Consider the following 26376-nt stretch of genomic DNA (forward strand, 5'->3'; position numbering starts at 1 on the left):
ATAAATTTAAAATTATGTTAAATAGTTGTAAATTTATAATAATACATAACTTCAATCCGGTCAAAACAGTTTTTTATTTAAATGTATAAAAGTTATGTCAATCAAAGACAATACTATGACTTTTGGCTTTTGAGTCGCCGTGTGAGTCACAACCATGGCAGCAACATATTACACGTAACTCGTGTGCGATGTGCCTGAGTCGTGACAGACTACGGTAGTAGGTGTAATTTTAAATCAAATTCATTGAACAACGCTAATGGGAGGCACGTTGCGTATGTCTGATTAACTTAATAGAAATGTGATAGGTTCTCATGGATTTTAATTAGGCACTAATTTATAAATATAAACGTGTAATTTTGATTAAATTACAAAACGATTTGTACCAGCCTATTTTTTTTCCACAGTCCCTGTGTGATCATAAATAGAAGTCTGATAATGCCGTCAAGTTGTATATATCGTTATAGTTAGAATAACTTTGATATGACGTCACTACATTTAACAATATTGTTTACTTATTAAAGGTGCTAATATTACTGCAGACTGACTGAACAACTCGTCTATAATATAATTTAATAGGTTTTTGTATTTCAAGTGTTTGACGTTTTCATGTACAGGAATCTCAATTTAATAAGAATTTTGTGAATTAATAGGTATGAGTATTATTGTAATTTCGGCCATACAATGCGCAGAGGTGATGAGAACTTGGAGAAACTGATCGTGGTTGGTAACATAGAAGACATCGTCCTCAAAACTGTATACTGTCATAAGAGAGGCGCTGGATAGACCAGTGGAAGCAGATATTCCACTCCAGAGATAGAGAGAATATTCTAAATCAGCGGTTTTATTTCATTTTGAACGAATTACGATTCTCGCATCGCAATTCACACATGCTCATTTCTCCAAAATTTGCCAGCGTGTGTCAGGCATAGACAACTGAAATCATAAATGGAACAGATGCAGAATTTATTATTATTCTATATTTTATCTGTATTAAAAATGTTATTCTTCTTTCAACATAGTCATTGACAGGCTTACGTCAATTAAAAGCATTTTCAAATAACAATGTCCAAAATATCTTGGCTCCTATATCTAAATCTAGTGGTAATACAGGCAATAGATGTACAAAAAACGTCTGGAGGGACTTGCAAGGCCCACGGATATGAAATAGTTATTGCCAGGTTCGGGAAAGAAACTCACACGCTCTGCTTGAAATGGAAACTCATAGGTATTCATTTAATAGTCCTACGTCGAAATACTTGCCATTAAAACTCAAACTCAAACCGAAAATAACTTTATTCATATTGGTAACTAAGTACACTTATGAACGTCAACAGAAAAGATGTTAAATTAATTGTAAATTTACATTTACTACCAGTTCGCAAGTCAAGGGCGTAGAGCGGGCAAGAACTGGCAAGAAACTCTTCGCCACTCTTTTTAATCGCCAAGTTTTGAGTCACACAAATTGTTTTAACTGGAGCAAATCAATCCCAAGGATTAGGATCATTTTAATAATCGTCAATTCTATAAACAGCTTTAAATTGATTTATTTACGTTTAACGAGAGTTTTGAATTTATTCAGTGATAATTCTCTAATTTCGCTTGGGAGTTTGTTGTTAAAACGAATACAATTTATCTCATAACGTGTCCTGTCCATTTCAGACTTTTACTAGTAAAAGTAACAAAGCCGTAGAAAATATAAATTATAAATAATTATCACTGCAAGGTTGCCAAAGAACTCGGCGAACGGTCTTTATGGAGTTGTTGAAAATGTCCACCGAGTAATTTTTCATTACAATTTAATTGTAAACGAAACACGCATAATATTGTCAACATAATTAGTTAACAGGCCAATTAAACCATGACAAACGTGAGATAGGCGTATAAAATGAATATTTGTTTCAAGTCAACCTTGTATAGGGATTTTAGGCAAGCAATTCCGTCTGAATTATGTATAACCTTGTTACACTACATCCATGACGTCCAGTGGCAGACCAGCAGTCTGAGTAGCCTGGAGCCTAGGGCGGCAGATTTTTGCGGAGTCAAATTTGGGAACCAATTTGGGATGACAAGTGGTGTGGGGGGGGGGTTTAAATTGCAGTAATCTGCTTACGTCATACTTGAACGGCCCCCTAGTGTCTTCCCCCCATCAACTGATATATTATGTCAGTCCTACTGGTTACAGGCTGGGAAATGGTTGGTTTGGGTACAATTCTGTGCTTTAATTAAACCTACACATTATTTAATATGCATTTTCAACGAAATTGTTGGATTGAAAAATATTCTAGGACTAAATCTTCTCAGAAAATGCAAAAAATCGTATGCAGTAACGCCCAGACCCGTCATCCCCTTCCCTACTTCTCTATGAATCTTTAAATTATAATTAGATGCCTATTTATAAGTATTTTAAGATAACTTATATATACCATATATAACCCAATGCGTTAATAATTGATATTGGCGCCCTCTAGTAACGAATTCTGTCAAACCCAAATTCGATGTTCTTCAATATCCATGTCGCACTTGAGTAGTTCATATCGTACCATATCTATAAATGTTAAATTAATAGTTATAAAAAAATGAAATTAAAAATAGCCTTTATTCGAGTACTACATAATCAGGATTACATGAAGTCCATGTCAATATGATTAACATTAGTACTCTATCTCCGGAGTGCAGGTCTCCTCCAAATTCTTCCATTTGTCTCTCATCTTCCCCGCTATCCCATTTATTCTAATAGTTATATACACAATCTTATATTGATTGTTTTAATTAGAACTATTATTTTTAATAGAGCAGTATTGGCTTCAGCGTGCGACTCTCATCCCTGAAGTTGTTGGTTCGATCCCGGCTGTGCACCAATAGACTTTCTTTCTATGTGCGCGTTTAACATTCACTCGAACAGTGAAGGAAAACATGGTGAGGACTGACTTGCCTTTGACTCAAAAAGTCGAAGACGTGCGTCAGGTACAGGAGGCTGATCAGTGATCACCTACTTGCCCATTAGATTGACAAATGATAATGAAACAGATACATACAGAAGAAGATTCACTTTAGCATCCAATTATCACACAAGAATTTTAACAGCTTTTTTTAATTTCAATCAAAAATGTTTCTTTTTGAAGTTATACTTCTTTAGGCGCGTTATGAAAAATTTATGAGAGTGAAATTTTACGATGCGCGCACCGTGACACAAAATTAACAGAATGAAGTTGCCCACGGAAGATACTACGGCATTGGACATAATTTAAAAACAACATTCGAATAATAATAGAAGTTATGTTACACTTAATGTAAGAGAATAATAATAAGAATTTATTTATTTAATTTTTCAAATGTAAACTGAACTTTATAGACTATAATGACTCCTTTTCCAGTCTTTGATTATTTAATTGTAATTAATTATTTGCATGCAATCAACAACTATTTTTAATAATGCTAAAGAAGTTTAACTTTTTACGCGCGTACATAAGTACACGCACCCTTTTTTTTTGTTTTCTAGATCAGTCTCTAACGTCGGAGCAATCTGTCCTGCTTCTCGATCCAGACGCAAGTCTGAAAACACCAGATAAACACTACCGACTGAGTGAGATCACCATGGCATATGGGTTTCCGGTTGAGGATCCGGAGTCAGGTTCTGCTGAAGGTTACATTGGCGAGGATAATCAATTTTATGGTGTTCTACATATAGGTATAAATACTTCTGTACTACTTTTCCAGCCCAAAAGTTTTTTTTATAGAACAGAGGGCAAACGGGCAGAAGGCTCACCTGATGTTAAGTGATACCACCGCCCATGGGCACTCTCAATGCCAGAGAGGTTGTCAGTGCGTAAAAGGCCGACAAGAATTGGTACGCTCTTTTCTTGAAGGACTCTAAGTTGAATTGGTTCGGAAATACTTCAGTGGGCAGCTGGTTCCACATAGTGGTGGTACGCGGTTAAAACGCTCAGTTGTGGAACGAAGGACGTAGAGGTGATACGCGGGTAATTTGGTATTCTGCCGTGTGCAGTGCGTGAGACGTTTTTATGTTTTTTTTTTAATTACAGTACTCTTTATAACGCATTTCAAGGGACCGAGCATTTTTATTCGTTATAGGGAGATGTCGTTATACAGACGGAAGAATTAATGTATTTTATTGGGTTAAACCAAAAAAAATTAACTAATTTTTACGTTATAGAGAGCTTTTAGTTATATCGAATGACGTTATAAAGAGATTGCACTGTATGTTTTTATACCAGGAAACAGGACGCTTTACGCTGATCCCTACGGGCGCGATGACCCCAACAAGCAGTTTGGGGCTTATGAAAATGACTTTATGCAGGCCCCACGAAGCGTGCGTAGCGAATCTCAGGTGATCTCGGCTACACGTGACGGTAGGGCTCTCGATTCCAATAAATAACGCTCACGCTATTGTAGAATATTCTGGTAAAAGTAAATTTTGATTTGAAGATTCATCAAAGAAGTAACATAATCTTTGGATTTCAAATTCTTTCGCCATTAGAATCAATTATCCCTCATGAACCTAAAACTATTGTGAAAGTGACGTAGAGTTGTAAAGAAGACATAAATATCTACAAAAACGTCCAGGATAATCTCTAACTATAACATATTTAATAAAATAAATATCTAGCCAATGATAACACTATAGTTATATTCAATGGGATTCTCGATTTTTATGAAGTTTACTCTCATTAAAAACATACATGAGAAAAACGGTTGAAAACATAAAAGTAAAAATTTATACTATTTTTACTATTACTGTGTCTATCTACTAAAAACGAAGACGTATTCGAAACGGGTTCACTAGGTACTACTGCGTATCTCAGAAGGCAAGGTGTTTTAAAAACTCTGAAATAAGTAAATTTTATAATGTATTCGGTTCTGATTTTAGGTAAATGTGTGTGATTAATTTTATGCTATGTGGGATGAACTTTAATTTGGTGTACATTTATTTTAAATAAAATGCCATTTGTTTAACTCCTAAATTTTGTGTCAATGTAAAGTTTGTTAGTGTAAGAGAAAAAAAAGGGTTTTAATTTATATATTTTTGAACCTGAAGTTGTTTAATTTTACGAGTTCAACGGTTCAATCCAAATTTCCGAGTTAACAAATATGGTGGCGCTGGGCATATTCTGTTCAACCAATCAGCGCGCGAGGTGCGAATAATAATACGTTAAATTGTAAGCAGTACGCTGAGGTTCACAATCTTTCGACAGTTTATAATCTCGCGAGATAGATTACAATCTAACGGTATTTACAATTTTACGTTGACATATACATACATATTAGGTCTCAGAAGCATCTCTAACACTGCGTAGATATTAAGTAGCCTATTTAATGCCTATGTAATGTAATCAAAATCGTGTGAAGGAGACCAATAAAGTACTTTCTTTAGGACAATTGCATTTAATTCTCAACACGCCTACTCTGTTATCGATACACATACTTACAATAATTTTAATATTTCAGTACGATTCAAGCTTCAGTCATTTGATGCAGTTTCGTTATAAAGTGAAGGAGAAGAAAACAGGTGTGGCACAAGCAAGAGTATGTGAATTGCTTCTCTTGGCGGATAAAGAGTTCTATGAAAAAGTAATATTGATAATTATTACATTTATTTATTATTATACCCCTGAAGCTTGAATTTATGTTCAAAAATCCAAGTAGAAAATAAATAAATCAGTGGCGTTAAAACCTCTTTAGGTCTGGGTCTCAGATTTCGGAATCTGTTTCATGATCATTTTTTTACAATAATAGGCAAGTAGGTGATCAGCAAGTGGGTCTAAGACATGTCGGTTTCCTCGCGATGTTTTTCTTCACCGTTCGAGCGAATGTTAAATGCGCACATATAAAGAAAGTCCATTGTGCACAGCGGGGGATCAAACCTACGACCTCAGGGATGAGAAGTGCAAGTTGAAGCCACTAGGCCAATGCTCATTTACACACCAGTACTTAAAAAATCAAAGTACATTACGATATTCGACAACCTCTAACACGCCAATAGGTCAAGCTCATTCCTTTGCCTGACACATGTCTATTGGTAGATACACTCTCAAGCGAAATTAGAGAATTATCACTGAATAAATTCAAAACTCTCGTTTAACGTTAATTAATCAATAAAGCTTTTTCATAAATTTGACGAATATTTAAATGATCCTAATCCTTGGGATTGATTTGCTCCAGTTCAAACAATTTGTATGACTCAAAACTTGGCGATTACAAAAAGTAGCGGAGTTTCTTGCCAGTGCTTGCCCGCTCTACGCTCTTGACTTGAGAACTGGTAGTAAATGTAAATTTAGAATTAATTTAACATCTTTTCTGTTGAAGTTAATAAGTGTTCTTGTTTACCCATATGAATGAAGTTATTTTGAGTTTGGTTTTTATTATCTATGAAGTGGTGCAACCTGGTCTTTTTTCAATAAACACTTACAAGAACAGAAAGAAGAAATGTTTCTGTTATCTGTTTCATTTACCCCTTGATCACGTGATAACCCATAATAGTAAATTTTATAGGACGCAAATTCAAGCCTCAAACACGTTATACGCAGAATGATGCATGCGGTCGCTCAAGCGGATATAATATTCCGAAATGCCGATTTTAACGAAGATGGTATACCAGATAATATAGGTAATAGTTATTTATTCAAGTTTACTATATCATACATATTACTATATCTACGGCTTATGTTACAAGAAAATAAAAATACTAGTGCTTTTTGCTTTTTGTGAAGAAAAATATTACCAGCAAAATAGCGGACAGCCTTGCGATTCTGTAACTCACTTTTCGAACTCTCACAGCGGTTTTCGCAGCGGCGCTTGCGCGCAAATCAGTCGTAAAGCAGTCGGAGGGAGAGAATAAGGAGGGAGCTTGTAGTTTATTGTTTATCAGAATGCCAAATCGTAAAATGACTGCTTTACGATTTGAGCGCGACCGCCACTGCGAAAACCGTTGTGAGAGTTCGAAAAGTGAGTTACAGAATCGCAGGGCAGGTATGAGATAGGCACTTAACAATGCTTGCTTAAAAATTGATCAGCCCACTACCGAATATATCCAGCAGATTCGAAAGAGAGGTGCCTGAACTCCTAGGTTTTGCAAACGGCATTTGAAAAATTCTGCTGATTTTAAACCTTGGGAATGAATAGGGGCAATAATTTTAATATTCTATATTTGACCATTTAGCAATTTACATAAGAACGTAACACCAACTAAAGATCTCCGATCGTACAGCGACTTCCTTTTGTAAAGCGTTACGATGCGGGGCGGGGATTGAATTGCGCGTTATTTTTAATATTATTTTCTACTTACACTACATAATAGTAACTAAAGAGTCACTAGGTGGTCACGAAACGTTTTACTAGACTTGGATACAGTACTGTACTACTGTACTGAAAAACGTTACGGCGAGTTCATGGGGGGGGGGTCAATAATCTCTTGTTTATTAATCTATACTTGAACGCTCCCTTACAGGTTTTTCAGTGAAGTACATCCTGGTGCTTACATCGGATGAGACAAACACGCAAGTTTTTGGCGATTTACTTCGAAATCGGTCGATTGACGGCAGGGCGTATTTGATGCATTTTGCAAGACTTCGTCGCCTCTCTGAAGTCTGCCTTGGGGTTGCGTTTTCGGGGCATGCTTTTCATAATAGGACATTGGGACTAAGGTACAAATTAAAAATGGTCTTAAACGGTCATTTGGGTCACATATGGTACAATTTTTTTTTGTGGTACAATCTAAAGTTCGAATATTCTGCCACAGATAAAGGCGTGTATAAAAGGAATTTAACATAGAAGTTAGATACATTATGTGTCATATCATTATAGTAAATTCTTAGATTATTTTATCACTACATCATCATATTATTAATATATAGACAGACATAGACATAACATTTATTACTAACAAAACACACACAGAAACACACAAAATAACAATTATAAAAAAGAAAAAAAAAAGAAAGAGAGATAACAATTTTTTTGTCTTTTATAGGACAAGGTACGTAATAAGTGTGTAATGCGTGTGTGCTGTGGTTGTAATTGGCCCTGGCTCAGCATTATGCTGAGGAACAGACTGTATATTACGTTATCAAATTAATATTAATTATAATGTTTAGATATAGTGAGTGTTGCCCATTTCTATAGAGCTAGCTTTATTAATAACTTGATTTCTATCGAAGCAACAGATATTTTTTTTTAATTGTTTCAGTTTCACGTCATTGGGCGGCGGTATGGGGGGCGCAGCGGGAGGCTTATGCGATAGGCGAGCTTCCGGTCGTTCGTTTAATACACTTGCGTTGGCGCACGGCACGTCAGACGAGAACGAACGTGTGCCTGAGAGGGTCGCCGCGTCTACGCTGGCTCATGAGATGGGTACTTAAATCTTTTGCCTAGATATAGTTTTCATTACATTTCATTAGCAGTGGCGCGTCACAATAAATTTTCACCCGCCTTAGATTTTTCTTGATCATTATTGAAGTCATACTTCTTTAGGCCCGTTTACGATGCGCGCGCACCGTGACACAAAATTAACAGAATGAAGTTAGTGGCGCATGTTGGCACGCACGCCGCCTTTGTTCACTGTATTTATATTTATAATATTTATCCACATGCTTTGAGTTTCTACATTTAAAACACGTGTTTTTATTTTGTTTTCATTATACAAGTGTGAATTTTATATGTGCGTCTGAATTATAATCAGAAGTGATTTAAAGTGAATATTTAAATCAATACTAATTAATATTAGAAAATAATAATAAATATAAATTTAATATTAGTAAATATTTATTTCTTTAATTTTTCAAATGTAAACTGAACTTCATTGACTATAATGGCTCCTTTTCCAGTCTTTGATTATTTAATTGTAATTAATTATTTGCACGCAATCAAAAACTATTTTTAATAATGCCAAAGAAGTATAACTTCTTACGCGCGTACATAAGTACACGCACCCTTTTTTTTATTAATGGTGTATTGTTGGCATGTTAGTTCTAATAAAGACATTCTCTTTAAAAAACTATGTTACAATCAGACCCTGTATGTTACCATAACCACGAAAACACTAACGGCCAAAACCAATATGCAATATCAATCCAATTTTAGCTGTCATAGACTGACAATTCAATCCATTTCTAAAGAAAAGCATGCCAATATTCAATACATGGACTGAGATACCTATCTAATTATTCAACCAATCGTTCAGAGGGCGGATAAGAGATTGAAGATTGCCCTCTGTATGAAAATGAATGTTTACTCATGCCAACAACCTATCTGTCCATTTTGACTGTTGCTTCGATTGGCCAAATCAATCTCGGATTGCTATCGGTGAAACTGGTATGATTTGGGTTTGGGATTGCGACCTAACTTAAAATTCATTGGAAAAATTTATTCATCTTCGTCATCTTCCAGTTCTAGTGATAGTGATTTGGAAGTTTAAATGCAATTATCCGATTGGGATAGTAATTCTGAAGCTGGAAGAAGACAACGTACTTCTGTGAGAAGACATAAGAAAACAAGAATTTATTATATCCAGAGCCTGAATAAAGCCGAATTCACATTTAGATTTAGGTTAACAAAAGAAGCTTTGGAGACACTTTTACACAAATTGATGTCTATCATATATGACTTCTTGCAGGTTTCATCTTTTCATCAACTTTTGTAAAAAAAATTTACTACTACTAACTCCTACTAACTCCACTGCAAAACCTCAAGACTCCAGCAGAACATCTTTATAACGAATCTCAAATACGAAGCAGAAATGTGGTGGAAAGGACATAATATGGTGTTTGGAAAAAATCGGTTCCCCAAAATCGGTTTGTCAAAAAAGGTTTTACTTCAAGTATCTCGTGTACAAGCCGTGATAGTGGCATGTGCAGTGTTGCACAATATTGCTATTGATATGCGAGATGAACATTTTGAACTACTGCAACAAGTAGATGAACAAGCTGATGATATTGATCAAAGCGCAATTGACAACGTGGGAAATGCAAGTTTGCGAAGTAATCTTATAAGTGATTATTTTGCTTTATTACTATAATATTTTATAAATTACAAAATTTTTGAGATAAATTAAATAAAAATTCAATGCTTTTATTTAAATAAAAATACAAATTTTTAATACAATACATCCTCGCTCCAGGCACAAAATCTATTATTTTTCTAATTTATTTAACAATATATTTTTTTCTATGGCCCAGAATTCTCTTTTATGCTCTCTTTCTTCATCTTTAAATGCCCATTGCTTTCTCTTATTTAGAAGCTCTTCCTTTCAATTGACTTTCATTTCCTTCGACAGACAACAATATCATGTCTTTGACTTTTTCCTCGATAGGGGGTAAGAGGAGTAGCAGCACTAGGGCCACCTCCTGTACGATATGTTTCAGCATGAACAAGGCAGACTTTTTTCTTGTAGCCCTCTTTAAGCTTTAGCACTGCGAAAGTTTACCCCACTTGTGCTATTAAACAGCGCCTCCAGCGTCTTCCAGCACTGCTCTTTCTCCTGCCAGGTGACTGAGTCACTCTTTTTATTTTCTAATATATTTTTATGGTCAGCAACAAGCGAAGTTAGAAGGTCAACGTCTTCCCGGCTGAAATTGACGCTTCTTTCACGTTTTTGCGTAGGCATTTTTTTAAGTTAAAGAACCAACCTCGAATCACAAAAACAACATACACAAACTACTCAGAGAAAATTTATATTTGTAATAATATGTACTAAAATACTCAATAACCTAACAAACAATAATACCATATGAAAATGACAGCCCGTTTCGTTACAAGTAATATTAAATGACCAGCAAAAAGGTTAAGGTTCTATGTTTTTCTATAGAATTTTGTAACTTTAAATGTTCGTAACAAAAAAACAAACAAAACGTTGCATAGCTACTTTATCCATACATTGTGAAACAGACCCTTAGTCTTACTTATTTTATTTCGTTCCAAAAACACGAACTTTTGGTGTGCTTGAACACAACATATTGCATTGAACGAAACGCGGTCGAGAGGCAAGGATCACGCAAAAGATTGCTGTCAATCTTTTGTCAAATAAACAATCGGATAGCAGAAATGTTTATTGGCATGCAGATTGGAGATCGGTCTTTAGATATGAATCAGTCCAAGATTGGTTATAATCATAGATTGAGGATACATTATTAATTTTGGCCGTAAGAGAGCTGGTTAACCTAGAATATTAATTAACAGGAATATTCCTCCTAATTATTTAAGTTTCGTGATCCTGTTAACACCTGGAACAAAAACTTACTAGACTTCTTAATCTACTGGACACTTAGTAGAACTGACTATACTGTAGTTTAGTAATATAGTTTCTTCAGGACACAGTTTTGGTGCGCATCATGATGATAACTTTCCAAATCCGGAATGTAAGGGCTATCTGATGGGGTCTCAATCGTCCACTACACAAACGGCCCATAGTCTCGAGTTCTCGCTGTGCAGTAAACGGCTCATCGCTGCTACTTTGAGCAGCATGAGCTATTGTCTCGCTGTGACTGAAAGACCATATTGTGGAAATGGTAAGTGAAAAACGGCTATGATGAGGTGTTTGTATTTTAGATAGACCATTTACTTCAAATGGCGTATACTTTAGTAAGGAATCTTGACGCCAGATTGTCCTCACCGTTTAGCCATTCTGTTAGGTTAGCGGCTTTTTCCCTTGGCGTTGCGTAGAGATGTGAGGTATCTCTGCATCTTCTACTGCATTTACCATGGAAAGTGTTGAGAGTTGTTCGGACCTGCAGCTGAACTTCATCATCGGACCTCGACGCCCGTCGTTCCACAAATGAGCGTTTTTTAAGCAGTTTTTGCCGCGCACCTCCACTATGTGGAACCAGCTGCCCACTGAAGTATCTCCGAACCAATTGGACTAAGAGTCCTTTAAGAAAAGGGCATAACAATTCCTATAAGGCCGGTAACGCACTCTGGCATTGACCCTCCCAATCGGTATCATTTAACAGCAGGTGAGCCTCGTGTCCCTTTCTCTCAGTTTTGTTTCTTTAGGAACTTTGGTAATTCTTATGTCTAAAACATGCTCTTTCTAGGTATAGTGGAAAAGGGGGAGGCCTGCGACTGTGGTCTTCCATTCTACTGCAAGACTAGAGATCCCTGCTGCACCCCCAGAGCTGGTGGAACACTTGATTCTGAGTAATAATAATTGACATACATTGCCATTTAGAAATACCTAATCATTACTGCATTTAAGGAGTCCCGTCACATTATTAAAAAAAAAGTGAATTCCTGAACGAATAATAATGGTGGTTAATGGTTAATGGACTCAGTTTCCGCACTTAGGTAGACTCTCATTGGGTCCGTTGTTGTTCCTTGCTAACTAAGCCAGCCAAGGTCCTTCCAGAAACACAGAAGTCTATTCCTGCAACTAAACCGAGAGTAGATTCTCTGGGACTCAAGTAAAAAATTGCAGCTGCCTTGCGATTTTGTAACTCACTGGCAGAACTCCTTATCAGAATGCCAAATCGTAAAATGACTGCTTCACGACTGATTTGAGCGCGACCGCCGCTGCGAAAACCGCTGTGAGAGTTCGAAAAGTGAGAAACAGAATCGCAAGGCTGGTCTATTTAGAATTCCGTACCATACTAATGAGATTATTACCAAATTATAGTGTCAGTTTTGAGGGTTGAGGTTGTTGTTACAAATAATTACGTCCACTTGGCTTTTTCTTTTCGAAATTATTTATATGAATAATCACAATTTTGTTTTAAGCATAGATATTTGTGACGATATGCGCGACTGCGAAGGCCAAGGTTTGTTATACCAAGGGTCAGAACCAGTCTGTTGCACACATCTGTTACTGGGGAAATGAACAGCGCATACCGAGGCGCGACTACTTAGTGTTAGGTTATGTGGGATTAATGATTGTGCATATCCACTAAAACCCTAAGGCGCCACCAGCAATCGCCTTAGGCGGGATGCGTTAACAGCAGAGCCTACGCCCATTGATAGTTTGTGAAGATACTTGACACAGAAAATATCCTGCACAGACCGGGCCATTCGCTTTTAGTAATAGCGTGGTGAGATCGGGACCAGCACTTACAGGGTTCACTGATGCACAGATCCCCCTTAACAGACGTTTCCTACTGAATGCTGTCTCCGACACTATCGACATCTTTGTATGCTCGCACACATATTAAAAAAAACTTTAGAGGTGTCAAGGGACACCCGGATGGAACGAAATTCCTTTCGATTAATTTATATGTTAATTGGTATCATAACAGTATGATAGATTTTCTCGACACCAATCTTACGACGAAAAAAAAAGTCAACATCACGAGGTGTTCCCAGGCGGTCACCCATCCAAGTACTGACCTCGCCCGACGTTGCTATACTTCGGTGATCGGATGAGAACCGGTGTATTCAACGTGGTATGGACGTTGGCGATAGTTAAATCGAAAATGTAAAATATAAAAACTATAGCAAAAAGTGTCGTTACAACTTTTGGTCTTAATTTATTCCGTCTAGCCCTCTTTCGCTACGCTCGATAACTTCGTTCCAACAAGACTAATTTAGTAAAGTGATTCCAAAAATAATTTTCATTTCTTATCCCTACAAAAAAAAAGCCAACAACACAAGGTGTTCTCAGGCGGTCACCCATCCAAGTACTGACCTCGCCCGACGTTGCTTAACTTCGGTGATCAGACGAGAACCGGTGTATTAAAACAATAGCAAAAAAGTGTCGTGACAACTTTTCGTAAGAATTTTTTCCGTCTAGCCCCCTTTCACAACGCGCGATAAGGAACTTCGTTCCAATCGTTCCAAAAACATTAATATGTAAAGGTTACTACACAGTTAATGACTACCTAGAATGTCTTCTAGGCGTGGCAATAGTTCTAATTATATTGTTATAATTTTTTTGTTATCTTTGAAGTGCTGTGAATATGTGTAATGGTGAATGTGGTAAATCACAGAACAGATATTTTTTTTAAGTACTTATGTGACTTTAATGATGCTGTGGTTTATGACATTTTCCTTTGAATAATTGTAATGTAGAGGGAGGGTAAAACTTGCTGAGTTTCTTGTCCGTTCTTCTCAGAACAAGGCCTCCTGGTAGTTTTGCGAAAGGCTAGTCGGAACGGCGTAGTCTTGCTCTTTCGCGAATTTTGTAAACGTTTTTGACATTCATAAGAATGCCCTAAGACGCATCTAAACTGAATAAACGTATTTTGATTGATTGATTGAGTGAGTTCACAGTAGCGACATTATCGTATTGGCTTAGTACTGTACGGATAGTGTTTGTATTTTTGTAAATAAATAAATATAGAGACATTAAATTGCAGTGTTCTTCACAAGGAAGGTTGCTCGGTAGCGCCACGTGCAAATTGTCATCCGTCTCAGGGCCTCTGTTGCAACGCAGACTGTCACTATGCTAACCTCACAAAGAGTGGCATCGTAAGTATTCTTACAAATGCAAATTGCAATAATTATGAGTTTGCGACTCTATTAGTTGTAAGCGCAATCTTTTTGAAGTTTGGAGAGAGAATATGGGACGGCGTGTAAGAGAAGGACTCTTCGTGTTTACTCTTTCTCACTACCGTGAGTATAGGGCTTAGATATTTATATGATCGTTTTAATATTTTGTATAGGCACATAATTCGACTTAGGGTCTTTGAAAAGGCGTACCGATTCTTAAAAGGCAACCCACTCGCGATCCCTCTGGCATTGAGTGTGTCTATGGGCGGTGGTATCACTTAAACGGTTACGTGGTTTTGGAAAAAATGTACTATTCAATAAATAATATTCATATGATAGTTTATTAAAGTTGACATAAATTTAATAAACTATCATATGATTTGTACGATACAAATAATACAAGAATTGACCAATTCATTTGACTAATAATGTAAAATTCCATTAAAGACAAATTTGCGCGCCATTGTGTGTGGTAGAATATGCAAACTTACGATTGTACCACCTTACACATTTTTCTACCATATTCTTGCAATAAATAAATTATTATTATTAACATTAAGTGGGCGACCTGCCCGTTTGCCTCCTGTTCTATAGCAAAAAAAATGGATTATTCATTGGTAATCCTTTCAGGCATAAGTAACATATAACTTCTTGAAGGTCAAGACTTACTAAACTTAACGCTAAGTCTCACTCCCGTAAGTCAATTGTGTTGTAGTTTGACATAAAGGTGTTTTAGATTCCTTCGGAAGTTGAATGACTGATGGTTTCCTCGCGATGTTTTAGTTGGTATCGAGTTTCGAGATGAGAATCACACGCTTACGAGTGAATCCCTCTATAAAAGAACAGTCTCATCGTCATTATCTCTCTTTTCAACACAGCGTAAACACAATTTGACAGAAAGAGATGAAACAGTTGCAATAACACTGATTTAGTTTTTAATAATAAATTATAATTTTATAAAGGGGTTTTTGTAGGACTGTACGCGTCAAACGGAAACCTGTACATGCCCAGACCTTAAGAATTGTAGGTGTGGTCTTGGTGGACGCTGTTTGCCAGACGGAACTTGTCAAGCTGCAGAATGCGCTGTTCTTGGACTAAGGGAGTGTACATGTAAGAACACACCCGTAAGTTTTTTTTTTTTTTCGATAAATCTAATCTAGTTATTTTTTTAAAGGTTTACTAAACCTGGAATTAGCAGGCAGTGATGCCAGCAATATAATAAAAAGTAAAGTTATTAAAGTTAATTCGATACATTGTTCGTGATATTGAAATATTTGTTATTTTTGTATTAGGTCACTTGATTAAGTAAATATTTACATTTTTGTAGGTAAACATAAAAAAATAGGTAGCATATTTTTTTTATTGCCTACAAATGAGTCAAATTTGTCCCTTTTTCGGTGGAGAACTTAGATAATCATAATGCGTAAGCTTTCTTTCCAGGGTGGTACTTTAGGTAAAATGAAAATGTGCGGAGCCTGTTGTCGGATAGAATATGGCTCGGCTCTGTGGTGCGTCGGCGCAGAAACTGCGGCTAAATATGCGTTTGAACTAAATTTATTACCGGATGATTGGCCGGATCCTGAATATATAGGTCGTGAGTTGTAATTTGTGGAAATTATGTATTTTTTATTGTAATCCAAAGATAATATATTATATGTAACTGGGATTCAGCTACAAAAGCAGGGCGTGCGTTGTGATCGGGATATCTTAGCCGTTCGCACCAGATATAGACGTTACTTATTATGTTCACATAGTTATGTTGTTTAAAAATTAATAGATGAAGTAACCCACTCATTATCGTGTAATCCTATTTGGTTTTTTAGTAATTTTATTTGTAATTGCTAACTATATAATATATAGACATATAGATAGGCGTGATTTACCTTAGTATCAGTAGCGTAACTAGGTATACTGCCTGGGGCCCGTGGCAAATTCTTTTCATGAGGCCCTATCATTAAAAATCGTCACGTTGTAGTCAGTTTATTTTAATAAACCTCGCGATTTTCACTAATGGCTAAGGCCTCTTAAGCGTGAGGGAATGGTCTGTAGTCCCCACGATTGGAGACTTCACATCCATAGAATATAACATCTCTTGGGCAGAGGCCCTCTTGAGTCGGGGGCCCGTGGCATTTTGCACTGCCATCCTATTGTTACGTCAAAATAAATTATAAGTCTTGGATAGGATGTCTTGCATCCCTTGGAGGATGGGACGGTCATTGGTAAGGGGTGCTACTTGTGTGGTACGTTCGCCCCGTCTCATCTCCCTCGGACAAGAACAAAAGCTGGCTGCCGCAGAGCAGGCGGGAAAGAATAAACCGCAAAAATAAGTTTTCCTCCAACTTTGATTTTGTTCCCTTTGGAGTAGAGACTCTAGGGCCGTGGGGTTGAAGTGCATGGGCGCTAATTAAAGATTTAAGTTGGCATCTGGTAAATAGTATCGGTGACCTCAGAGCTGGTGTTTTCCTCGCTCAAATAATATCGCAATACAGCGTGAAAATGCCATCATTAAAAGTACACTGCCACAGCCCACAGGGACCAAACTTTTTAATATAATTTTTATAATTGTCCAATTATTATTATTATTAATATGTAATTTATTTATTATACTCAACCGTCGATTATATTTCTAGATTTACAATGGTTAATTTTCAGCAAATGTCACGGTAAAACTTGGCAACACGACTCTATGGACGTATGCGACGATACGCGCTTGGCCACCTGGCGATGTGTGCGTGATAAAGAACACTGTGGGCATGTGTTCGCCTCGTGGCGTGTGCAAGAGTGTTAAAATGTTGCCATCTTCCAATATTTACCCCGATATGTTGGTAATACATAGAACCTTTTTATTAATGTTATTAGATAAATACGATATTCTGTAACATAATGTCCACAGCCGGGGCTTGATCCATTGGTTAAGCTTTGCAGTAGACAATCACAAATTGTTCAATAGACATTTGTTTTCAGACCGTAAAAATACTCCGACAATCTTCAAGTCAAGGGATCAAATTAATACCAAGACCAACATTAACAACTTTATTTATCAGTTTAAATATATTTAATTACACATATTGAGTTTTTTATTTTATTTATGAAAGCGAAATATTCAAAGGAAAATGTATTTTTTGGATTTCGTCTCGTTTTTTTGTTTAGAGTAAAAATGACAAAATAGTTAATAGGTTTGAAGATGCGACAGACATTCACAGAGACTGAGAGATGTTGCAAATGATATTTTTGTAATAACGTCTTATAAATTGATGACGGCTACACGCACTCACGTTCTGCCTGAGCCGAGCGTAACATGATTAATTGACACGTTCCGCGATATCTCAAAAATATTTGAATTAACGAGAATAAGTTCATTTATCGAAAAACTTATAGTTTTTAATTAGCTCCTGCTTTAATTGTAAATATTTACTTAATCAAGTGACCTAATACAAAAATAACAAATATTTCAATATCACGAACAATGTATCGAATTAACTTTAATAACTTTACTTTTTATTATATTGCTGGCATCACTGCCTGCTAATTCCAGGTTTAGTAAACCTTTAAAAAAATAACTAGATTAGATTTATCGAAAAAAAAATAAACTTACGGGTGTGTTCTTACATGTACATTGTACACTCCCTTAGTCCGAGAACAGCGCATTCTGCAGCTTGACAAGTTCCGTCTGGCAAACAGCGTCCACCAAGACCACATCTACAATTCTTAAGGTCTGGGCATGTACAGGTTTCCGCTTGACGCGTACAGTCCTACAAAAACCCCTTTATAAAATTATAATTTATTATTAAAAAGCTAAATCGGTGTTATTGCAACTCTCATCTCTTTCTGTCATGTTGTGTTTACGCAGTACGCTGTGTTGAAAAGAGATATACTGACGATGAGACTGTTCTTTTATAGAAAGAGATTGACTCTAAGTGAGCGTGTGATTCTCAAATGGAAACACGATACTAAAACATCGCGAGGAAACCATCAATCATTCGACTTCCGAAGGAATCTTAAACTCCTTTATGTCAAACTACAACACAATTGACTTACGGGCGTCAGACTTAGCGTTAAGTTTAGTAAGTCATGACCTTCAACAAGTTACCTTATGCCTGAAAGGATTACCAATGAATAATCCATTTTTTTTGTTATAGAACAGGAGGCAAACGGGCAGGTCGCCCTCTTAATGTTAATAATAATAATTTATTTATTGCAAGAATATGGTAGAAAAATGTGTAAGTTGGTACAATCGTAAGTTCGCATTATCTACCACACAAAATGGCGCGCAAATTTGTCTTTAATGGAATTTTACATTATTAGTCAAATGAATTGGTCAATTCTTGTATTATTTGTATCGTACATATCATATGATAGTTTATTAAATTTATATCAACTTTAATAAACTATCATATGAATAATTTATTGAATAGTATTTTTTTTCCAAAACCACATTACCGTTTAAGTGCTACCACCGCCCATAGACACACTCAATGCCAGAGGGCTCCCGAGTGGGTTGCCTTTTAAGAATTGGTACGCATCTTAAAAGACCCTAAGTCGAATTATGTACCTAAACAAAATATTAAAACGATCATATAAATATGTTACCCCTATTACTCACGTTGGTGAGAAGAGGTAAACACGAAGAGTCCTTCTCTTACGCGCCGTCGTGATTTCTCTCTCCAAACTTCAAAAAGAATGCGCTTACAACTAATAGAGTCGCAAACTCATAATAATTGCATTTGTAAGAATACTTACGATGCCACTCTTTGTGAAGTTAGCATAGTGACAGTCTGCGTTGCAACAGAGGCCCTGAGATGGATGACAGTTTGCACGTGGCGCTACCGAGCAACCTTCCTTGTGAAGAGCACTGCAATTTAATGTCTCTATATTTATTTATTTACAAAAATACAAACACTATCCGTACAATACTAAGCTACTACGATAATGTCGCTACTGTGAACTCACTCAATCAATCAATCAAAATACGTTTATTCAGTTTAGATGCGTCTTAGGACATGCTTATGAATGTCAAAAACGTTTACAAAATTCGCGAAAGAGCAAGACTACGTCATCTGTTCGCAAAACTACCAGGAGGCCTTGTTCTGAGAAGAACGGGCAAGAAACTTAGCAAGTTTTACCCTCCCTCTACATTACAATTATTCAAAGGAAAATGTCATAAACCACAACATCATTATAGTTACATAAGTAAAAAAAATCTGTTCTGTGATTTACATTCACCATTACACACATATTCACAACACTTCAAAGATAACAAAACAAAATCTATATATATAAAAATGAAACCCGTTTTCCGTTGTCACGACATCACATGAAAACGGCTTGACCGATTTGTCTGTTTTTTTTTATAATATTCCTTGAAGTACGAGGAGAAAAATTTAAAAAAATGAGTGAAAAAGTCTAAATACAACTTTTCTATATGCCCATACAAAATATTCGTATAATAATAATACTTAAGTCAATTTGAACTTTAATACCATAGCATAGAGTTCAAGTGTTAGTGGAGGGGTTCCGGGAAGGTAAATTTTTATGTTTGACATAATGTATTTGTTGTCTTATCAACTTTCTTTTTTTATCTTACTAGCTAGACCGGTGTCCCGAATAGCAGAATAAGTATTAAAAAAAGAAGAATAGACTGTTAGGCGGTACGATGTTCGCCAGGCCAGCTAGTATAACAATATAATTAGAACTATTGCCACGCCTAGAAGACATTCTAGGTAGTCATTAACTGTGTAGTAACCTTTACACATGAATTAATGTTATTTAAATATATGTGCGAGCATATAAAGATGTCGATCGATCGATGTGTAAGTGCTGGACTCGATCTTCCCTAGCTATTAATAAAAGCGAACGGCCCTGTCTGTGAAGGATATTTGCTGTGCCAAGTATCTTCACAAACTATTAATGGCCGTAGGCACTACCGCCGCAACGCATGTTGGGAAGCTGATAAGGCTCTGCTGTTTGTTGAGCGATTGTTGGTGGCGCCTTGGGGTTTTGGTGGGTATGCACAATCGCGAATCCCACATAACCTAACACTAAGTAGTCGCGCCTCGGTATGCGCTGTTCATTTCCCCAGTAACAGATGTGTGCAACAGACTGGTTCTGACCCTTGGTATAACAAACCTTGGCCTTCGCAGTCGCACGTCACAAATATCTATGCTTAAAACAAAATTGTGGTTATTCATATAAATAAATTCGAAAAGAAAGAGCCAAGTGGATGTAATTATTTGTAACAAAAACCTCAAAACTGACACTATAATTTGGTAATAATCTCATTGGTATGGTACGGAATTCTGAATAGACCAGCCTTGCGATTTTGTAACTCACTTTTCGAACTCTCACAGCGGTTTTCGCAGCGGCGGTCGTGTTCAAATCAGTCGTGAAGCAGTCATTTTACGATTTGGCATTCTGATAAGGAGGGAGCTTGTAGTTTATTGTTTATCAGAATGCCAGTGAGTTACAGAATCGTAAGGCAACTGCAATTTTTTACTTGAGTCCCAGAGAATCTACTCTCGGTTTAGTTGCAGGAATAGACTTCTGTATTTCTGGAAGGACCTTGACTGGCTTAGTTAGCAAGGACTTAATGCACAACGGACCTAATGAGAGTCTAAGTGCCATTAACCACCATTATTATTAATTCAGGAATTTACTTTTTTTTAAATAATGTGACGGGACTCCTTAAATGCAGCAATGATTACGTATTTCTAAATGGCAATGTATGTCAATTATTATTACTCAGAAGCAAGTGTTCCACCAGCTCTGGGGGTGCAGCAGGGATCTCTAGTCTTGCAGTAGAATGGAAGACCACAGTCACAGGCCTCCCCCTTTTCCACTATACCTAGAAAGGGCATATTTTAGACATAAGAATTACCAAAGTTCCTAAAGAAACAAAACTGAGAGAAAGGGACACGAGGCTCACCTGCTGTTAAATGATACCGATTGGGAGGGTCAATGCCAGAGTGCGTTACCGGCCTTTTGGGAATTGGTATGCCCTTTTCTTGAAGGACCCTAAGTCGAATTGGTTTGGAAATACTTCAGTGGCTGGTTCCACATAGTGGAGGTGCGCGGCAAAAACTGCTTAAAAAACGCTCAGTTGTGGAACGACGGACGTCGAGGTCCGATGATGAAATTCAGTCACATGCAACTATATAAAGCGCAAATTCGGCCCCACATGGAGTACTGCTCTCACCTCTGGGCGGGGGCTCCCCAGTACCAGCTCCTTCCACTTGACCGTATTCAACGCAGAGCGGTTCGAATCGTCGATGACCAATCCCTTTCCGAGCGGCTTGATCCTTTGGCGTTGCGTAGAGATGTGGGGTCAATCTGCATCTTCTACTGCATTTACCATGGAAAGTGTTGAGAGTTGTTCGGACCTGCAGCTGAGTTTCGTCATCGGTCGTCGAGGCAGAGTACGAAATTCCACCCGTATCACCTCGACGTCCGCCGTTCCACAACTGAGCGTTTTTCAAGGCAGTTTTTGCCGCGCACCACCACTTTGTGGAACCAGCTGCCCATTGAGGTATTTCCGAACCAATTCGACTTAGGGTCCTTCAAGAAAAGAGCGTACCGATTCCTGAAAGGCCGGCAACGCACTCGCGAGCCTTCTGGCATTGAGAGTGTCCATGGGCGGCGGTATCACTTAACATCAGCTGAGCCTCCTGCCCGTTTGCCCCCTGTATTATAAAAAATAAAATAAAAAAAAAAGCCAAGAGAAAAAGCCGCTAACCTAACAGAATGGCTAAACGGTGAGGACAATCGGGCGTCAAGATTCCTTACTAAAGTATACGCCATTTGAAGTAAATGGTCCATCTAAAATACAAACCCCTCATCATAGCCGTTTTGGACTTACCATTTCCACAATATGGTCTTTCAGTCACAGCGAGAAATAAGAAACCGCGAACAAAAAAAAACGATGGATTAAAGAATGGATGCGAAAAAGAACGGAATTTACAAAAAATTAAATTTTACAAAAATCCAACAAAAATCAAAACAAACAATAATATTTGAGAAATAGAAAACAACTCATTTGACGTGCACTCGCACTCACACAATAGTATTGACAATAACCCTGCCTCCCCCTGAATATTAGCGGCCTTCACACGTACAGTTCGAACCGTAGGAAACAGCACGCGCCATTCCGATCTGCCGTCCAATCCGTCCGTGTAGACGCGACAAGCGCGTGGTGGTTTGACAGTTCGATGCGGCGCATTGGTGTGTTCGAACGTTTGTACAGTTTTATGCGGGTACCTCGTGTGGATGACAATTATTTCAAAATGGCAGTTTGGAGCGTGGAATCAGTGACAGGTTTTATAAGGATATATCGGGAACATCCATGTTTATGGCAAGTTAAAAATAAGTCGGCTTATATAAACCGTAATTTAAATCTTCAAATGAACGTCCAGTTGCCAGATATCTTAATGTTGCGGAAAGACGTTCTTCTGGTGTTATGCATTTTCTCATAACTGTATTTTGCTTAGTAATTCTGTGACGGATAAGTTCCAATAAGCAATTAAAATTATCGCCGTCCATCCTTAGGTAATTTTTAAAATCTTCTGGATAGTTTTCTCGTATTTCTTTTAACATGGGTAAATGTCCAAATTTTCGTCTATATTTCTTAACCCATACACGTCTCCTTTTTAGATTATTAAAACCAACCACGAAACCAGCTAACGCGATCACTAGACGTGTATCCATTTCTACTGTACCGGTTCAAACTGAAAGAAAACTTTTCAAATTGGTCGACATTCCACGCGCCATTCCATACTGCGATCTAAACTCTCGAAAAGCATTTATACGTACAGTTTTATCTGCAGGAAAGCGAAATAGACAGTTTGAACCGCAGTTCAAACTGTTATTACAATTTAAGCGTAAAGTAGAAGCACAGATCAGCGCGCGGTCTAGTCTGCACAGATTTATCTGCAGATTGGTGCGCAGTTCCAGAAATGCCATTCCGAACTGCACGTGTGAAGGCCGCTATTGACGGCATATTTCAGAATTTCCGGAAATTCGCAATAAGATTGAACAATACCGCAATACACGCCGCACACACACAATATTATTGACAATACGTATTTTATTGTCAATATTATTGCGTGTGTGCGGCTAGCCTATATAATCTTTATTAAAAATGTTATTCTTCTTTCACTATAGTTATTGACAGGCTTATGTCAATAATAAGCATTTCCTAAAAACAATGTCCAAAATATCTTGGCTCCTATATCTAAATCTAGTGGTAATACAGGCTATAGATGTCCAGAAATCGTCTGGAGGGATATGCAAGGCCCACGGATATGAAATAGTAATCGCCAGGTTCGGGAAGGAAACTCACACGCTCTGCTTGAAATGGAAACTAATAGGTATTCATGCAATATTCATTCAATATACCGAAAATAACTTTATTCATATAGGTAACTAAGTACACTTATGAACGTCAACAGAAGAGATGTTAAATGTATTCCAAATTCACATTTAACGTAAGAAGAACTGACAAGAAACTCTTCGCCGCTCTTTTTAATCGCCAAGTTTTGAAACACACAAATTGTTTGAACCTGAACAAATCAATCTCAAGGACTAGGATAATTTAAATATTCGTCAATTGTATAAAAAAGCTTCAATGATTCATTCACGTTTAACGAGTTTTAAATTTATTCAGTGATAATTCTCTAATTTCGCTTGGGAGTTTGTTGTAAAAAACGGATACAATTTACCTCATAAAGTGTCCTGTCCATTTCAGTATTTTACTAGTAAAAGTAACAAGGCCGTAGAAAATAAAAAAAGGTGCATGTTCTTATGTACGCGCGTAATGGTAGGGGAGCCCACGATGCTAAATGGGGATTTACTCGAGCGTCGTAGAGACCTATTGGGATGCAAAGCTTAGATAAAAAGAAGAAAAAAATGTTATATGATAAATTCCTTTTCATCGGTGGGGGAAGCGGCTATAGATAGTTAAATATGTAAAAAAAAACTGTTGCATGGACATCCTCGAGCGCGTCAGATATTGATAGCATCTATGCCCTACGTATTTTTAATAATGTACGTATGTTAATCTGATCGTTTGCATGATGCGGGTGGTTGTATTTAAGGGTTGAAAATTAAAAAAAAAAAAAAATTATCGAGCGCGTCAGATTTTCTAAGGGAGTGTTAAGTGCACCAAAAAAAAGCTCTCATTCACTAATCTGACGATTTCGATGGGACGCAAACCCACAGCCATTTTCTTAATTTGCAAAAAAAAATCGCAATTTTGAAATACTCAAGCGCGTCAGATTAAGATATATGTGGTTCATCTTTATGTTCTAAACGTACTGTCTCATAATCTGACGATTATCTAGAGGGATTCGCCTGATCTGCCAAAAAAAAATAGAAAAACGGTTCACCTAAAGGGCCATCCCTGCAACTTCCCGCTAATTCCATTCCTGGGCGCTTAAAATTGATATTTTGAGCTCGCTGAGTTCAAAGAAATAACATTTCTATGCATTTGAGCTCTCCCAGCTCGAAAGTCTGATAGAAGTTTCATAGAACACTATTTTTGGAATTTTCAAACCGCAATAACTTTTGAATGGATCAAGCAATTTTCACGCGGTTGGCGGCATTCGACGCAGTTTTATCATCCTCATAAATAATTTTGCAATTTTAATTGATCGAACCACAAATTTCGGAGTAATCCCGAAAAAACACTTTTTCGGGTTTCTTTCGTGTACGATATCTCTCGAACGAATCAACCGCTTTTGACCAGCTTGGTGGCGATCGACGTGGTTTTTCAAGCTCAAAGGCGGATTAGTTTTTGAAGTTGATCGAAAAAGAAACCACTTTAAAAAAAAATATTTCTTATTTTTTTAAGATTTTTCAAAATTTCTCAAAATCTATCGGTCCGAATCGGTTCAAATTCACAGGAAATGTAATTTTGAGGGAAATATTTAGAACGCCGTTTAGTAGATTCCGATCGGTTTAAGGAAATGTAGGCATCACGCAGCTGCACGCATTTAACTTTATCGACGAATTTTTGTTATTTCGGCTTGCGGAAATCGTCAGATTATATTTTTTTCATTATTCTTGAATTATTTCCTTCACAATAAAAAAAAAATTAGCTACGCTCGAGAATGTCGAGATGACGTTTTTTTTTTACAACTTTGTTGCCCTCCCCTTTTTTTCCGTCACTCTCAAATTGTCAGATTAGTGGAATATACACTTTTTAGGATGTAATTAACTCACCCTACCTTAATCTGACGCGCTCGGGAATTTCTGATGGTCAATTTTTTTTTACTAAACTGATCCTGTCTCCTTCACGTGCGGCTTTATATATGGGCCTCATATTTTGTGGAGGTACTTAACCGGGTACAAGGTATCCCCCTATATATTAATCTGCCGCGCTTTAGTAAATCCCGAAATCCCCTCTTGGGCTCCCCTACCATAAGAAGTTATACTTCTTTGGCATTATTAAAAATAGTTTTTGATTGCATGCAAATAATTAATTACAATTAAATAATCAAAGACTGGAAAAGGAGTCATTATAGTCAATAAAGTTCAGTTTACATTTGAAAAATTAAATAAATATTTATTATTATTTTCTTACATTAAGTGTAACATAAATTCTATTATTATTCGAATGTTGTTTTTAAATTATGTCCAATGCCGTAGCATCTTCGGTGGGCTTCATTCTGTAAATTTTGTGTCACGGTGCGCGCGCAGTGTAAAATTTCACTTTCATCAATTTTTCATAACGCGCCTAGAGAAGTATAACTTCAAGTGTAACATAAATTCTATTATTATTCGAATGTTGTTTTTAAATTATGTCCAATGCCGTAGCATCTTCGGTGGGCTTCATTCTGTAAATTTTGTGTCACGGTGCGCGCGCAGTGTAAAATTTCACTTTCATCAATTTTTCATAACGCGCCTAGAGAAGTATAACTTCAATAATAATAGTAAATAATTATCACTGCAAGGTTGCCA

At 37.0% G+C, this 26376-nt stretch overlaps 1 protein-coding gene, 1 long non-coding RNA gene and 1 other non-coding gene across 3 annotated transcripts in view; 1 reads left to right on the forward strand and 2 right to left on the reverse strand.

Annotated features, from left to right (window-relative positions):
* The first annotated feature begins 1024 nt into the window (after nucleotides 1-1024).
* Nucleotides 1025-26376, forward strand: part of LOC125059752 (disintegrin and metalloproteinase domain-containing protein 10-like) — a 47447-nt gene continuing 22095 nt past the window's right edge. The window contains exon 1 of the mRNA XM_047664300.1: nucleotides 1025-1225. Within this exon, the coding sequence (XP_047520256.1) occupies nucleotides 1063-1225 (163 nt within the window). The 5' untranslated portion in view covers nucleotides 1025-1062. The remainder of the gene's footprint in view (nucleotides 1226-26376) is intronic.
* LOC125060056 lies at nucleotides 13278-13396 on the reverse strand. The gene has a single exon (XR_007118788.1). It is a non-coding gene; the product is annotated as a 5S ribosomal RNA (ribosomal RNA).
* Nucleotides 18055-22314, reverse strand: LOC125059549. The gene is made up of 4 exons (XR_007118687.1): nucleotides 22280-22314; nucleotides 21166-21268; nucleotides 19168-19279; nucleotides 18055-18179 (listed from the first exon to the last, which is right to left on the reverse strand). It is a non-coding gene; the product is annotated as an uncharacterized LOC125059549 (long non-coding RNA).

The sequence above is a fragment of the Pieris napi genome, chromosome 20, assembly GCF_905475465.1.
Source record: "Pieris napi chromosome 20, ilPieNapi1.2, whole genome shotgun sequence".
NCBI classification, from domain to species: domain Eukaryota; kingdom Metazoa; phylum Arthropoda; class Insecta; order Lepidoptera; family Pieridae; genus Pieris; species Pieris napi.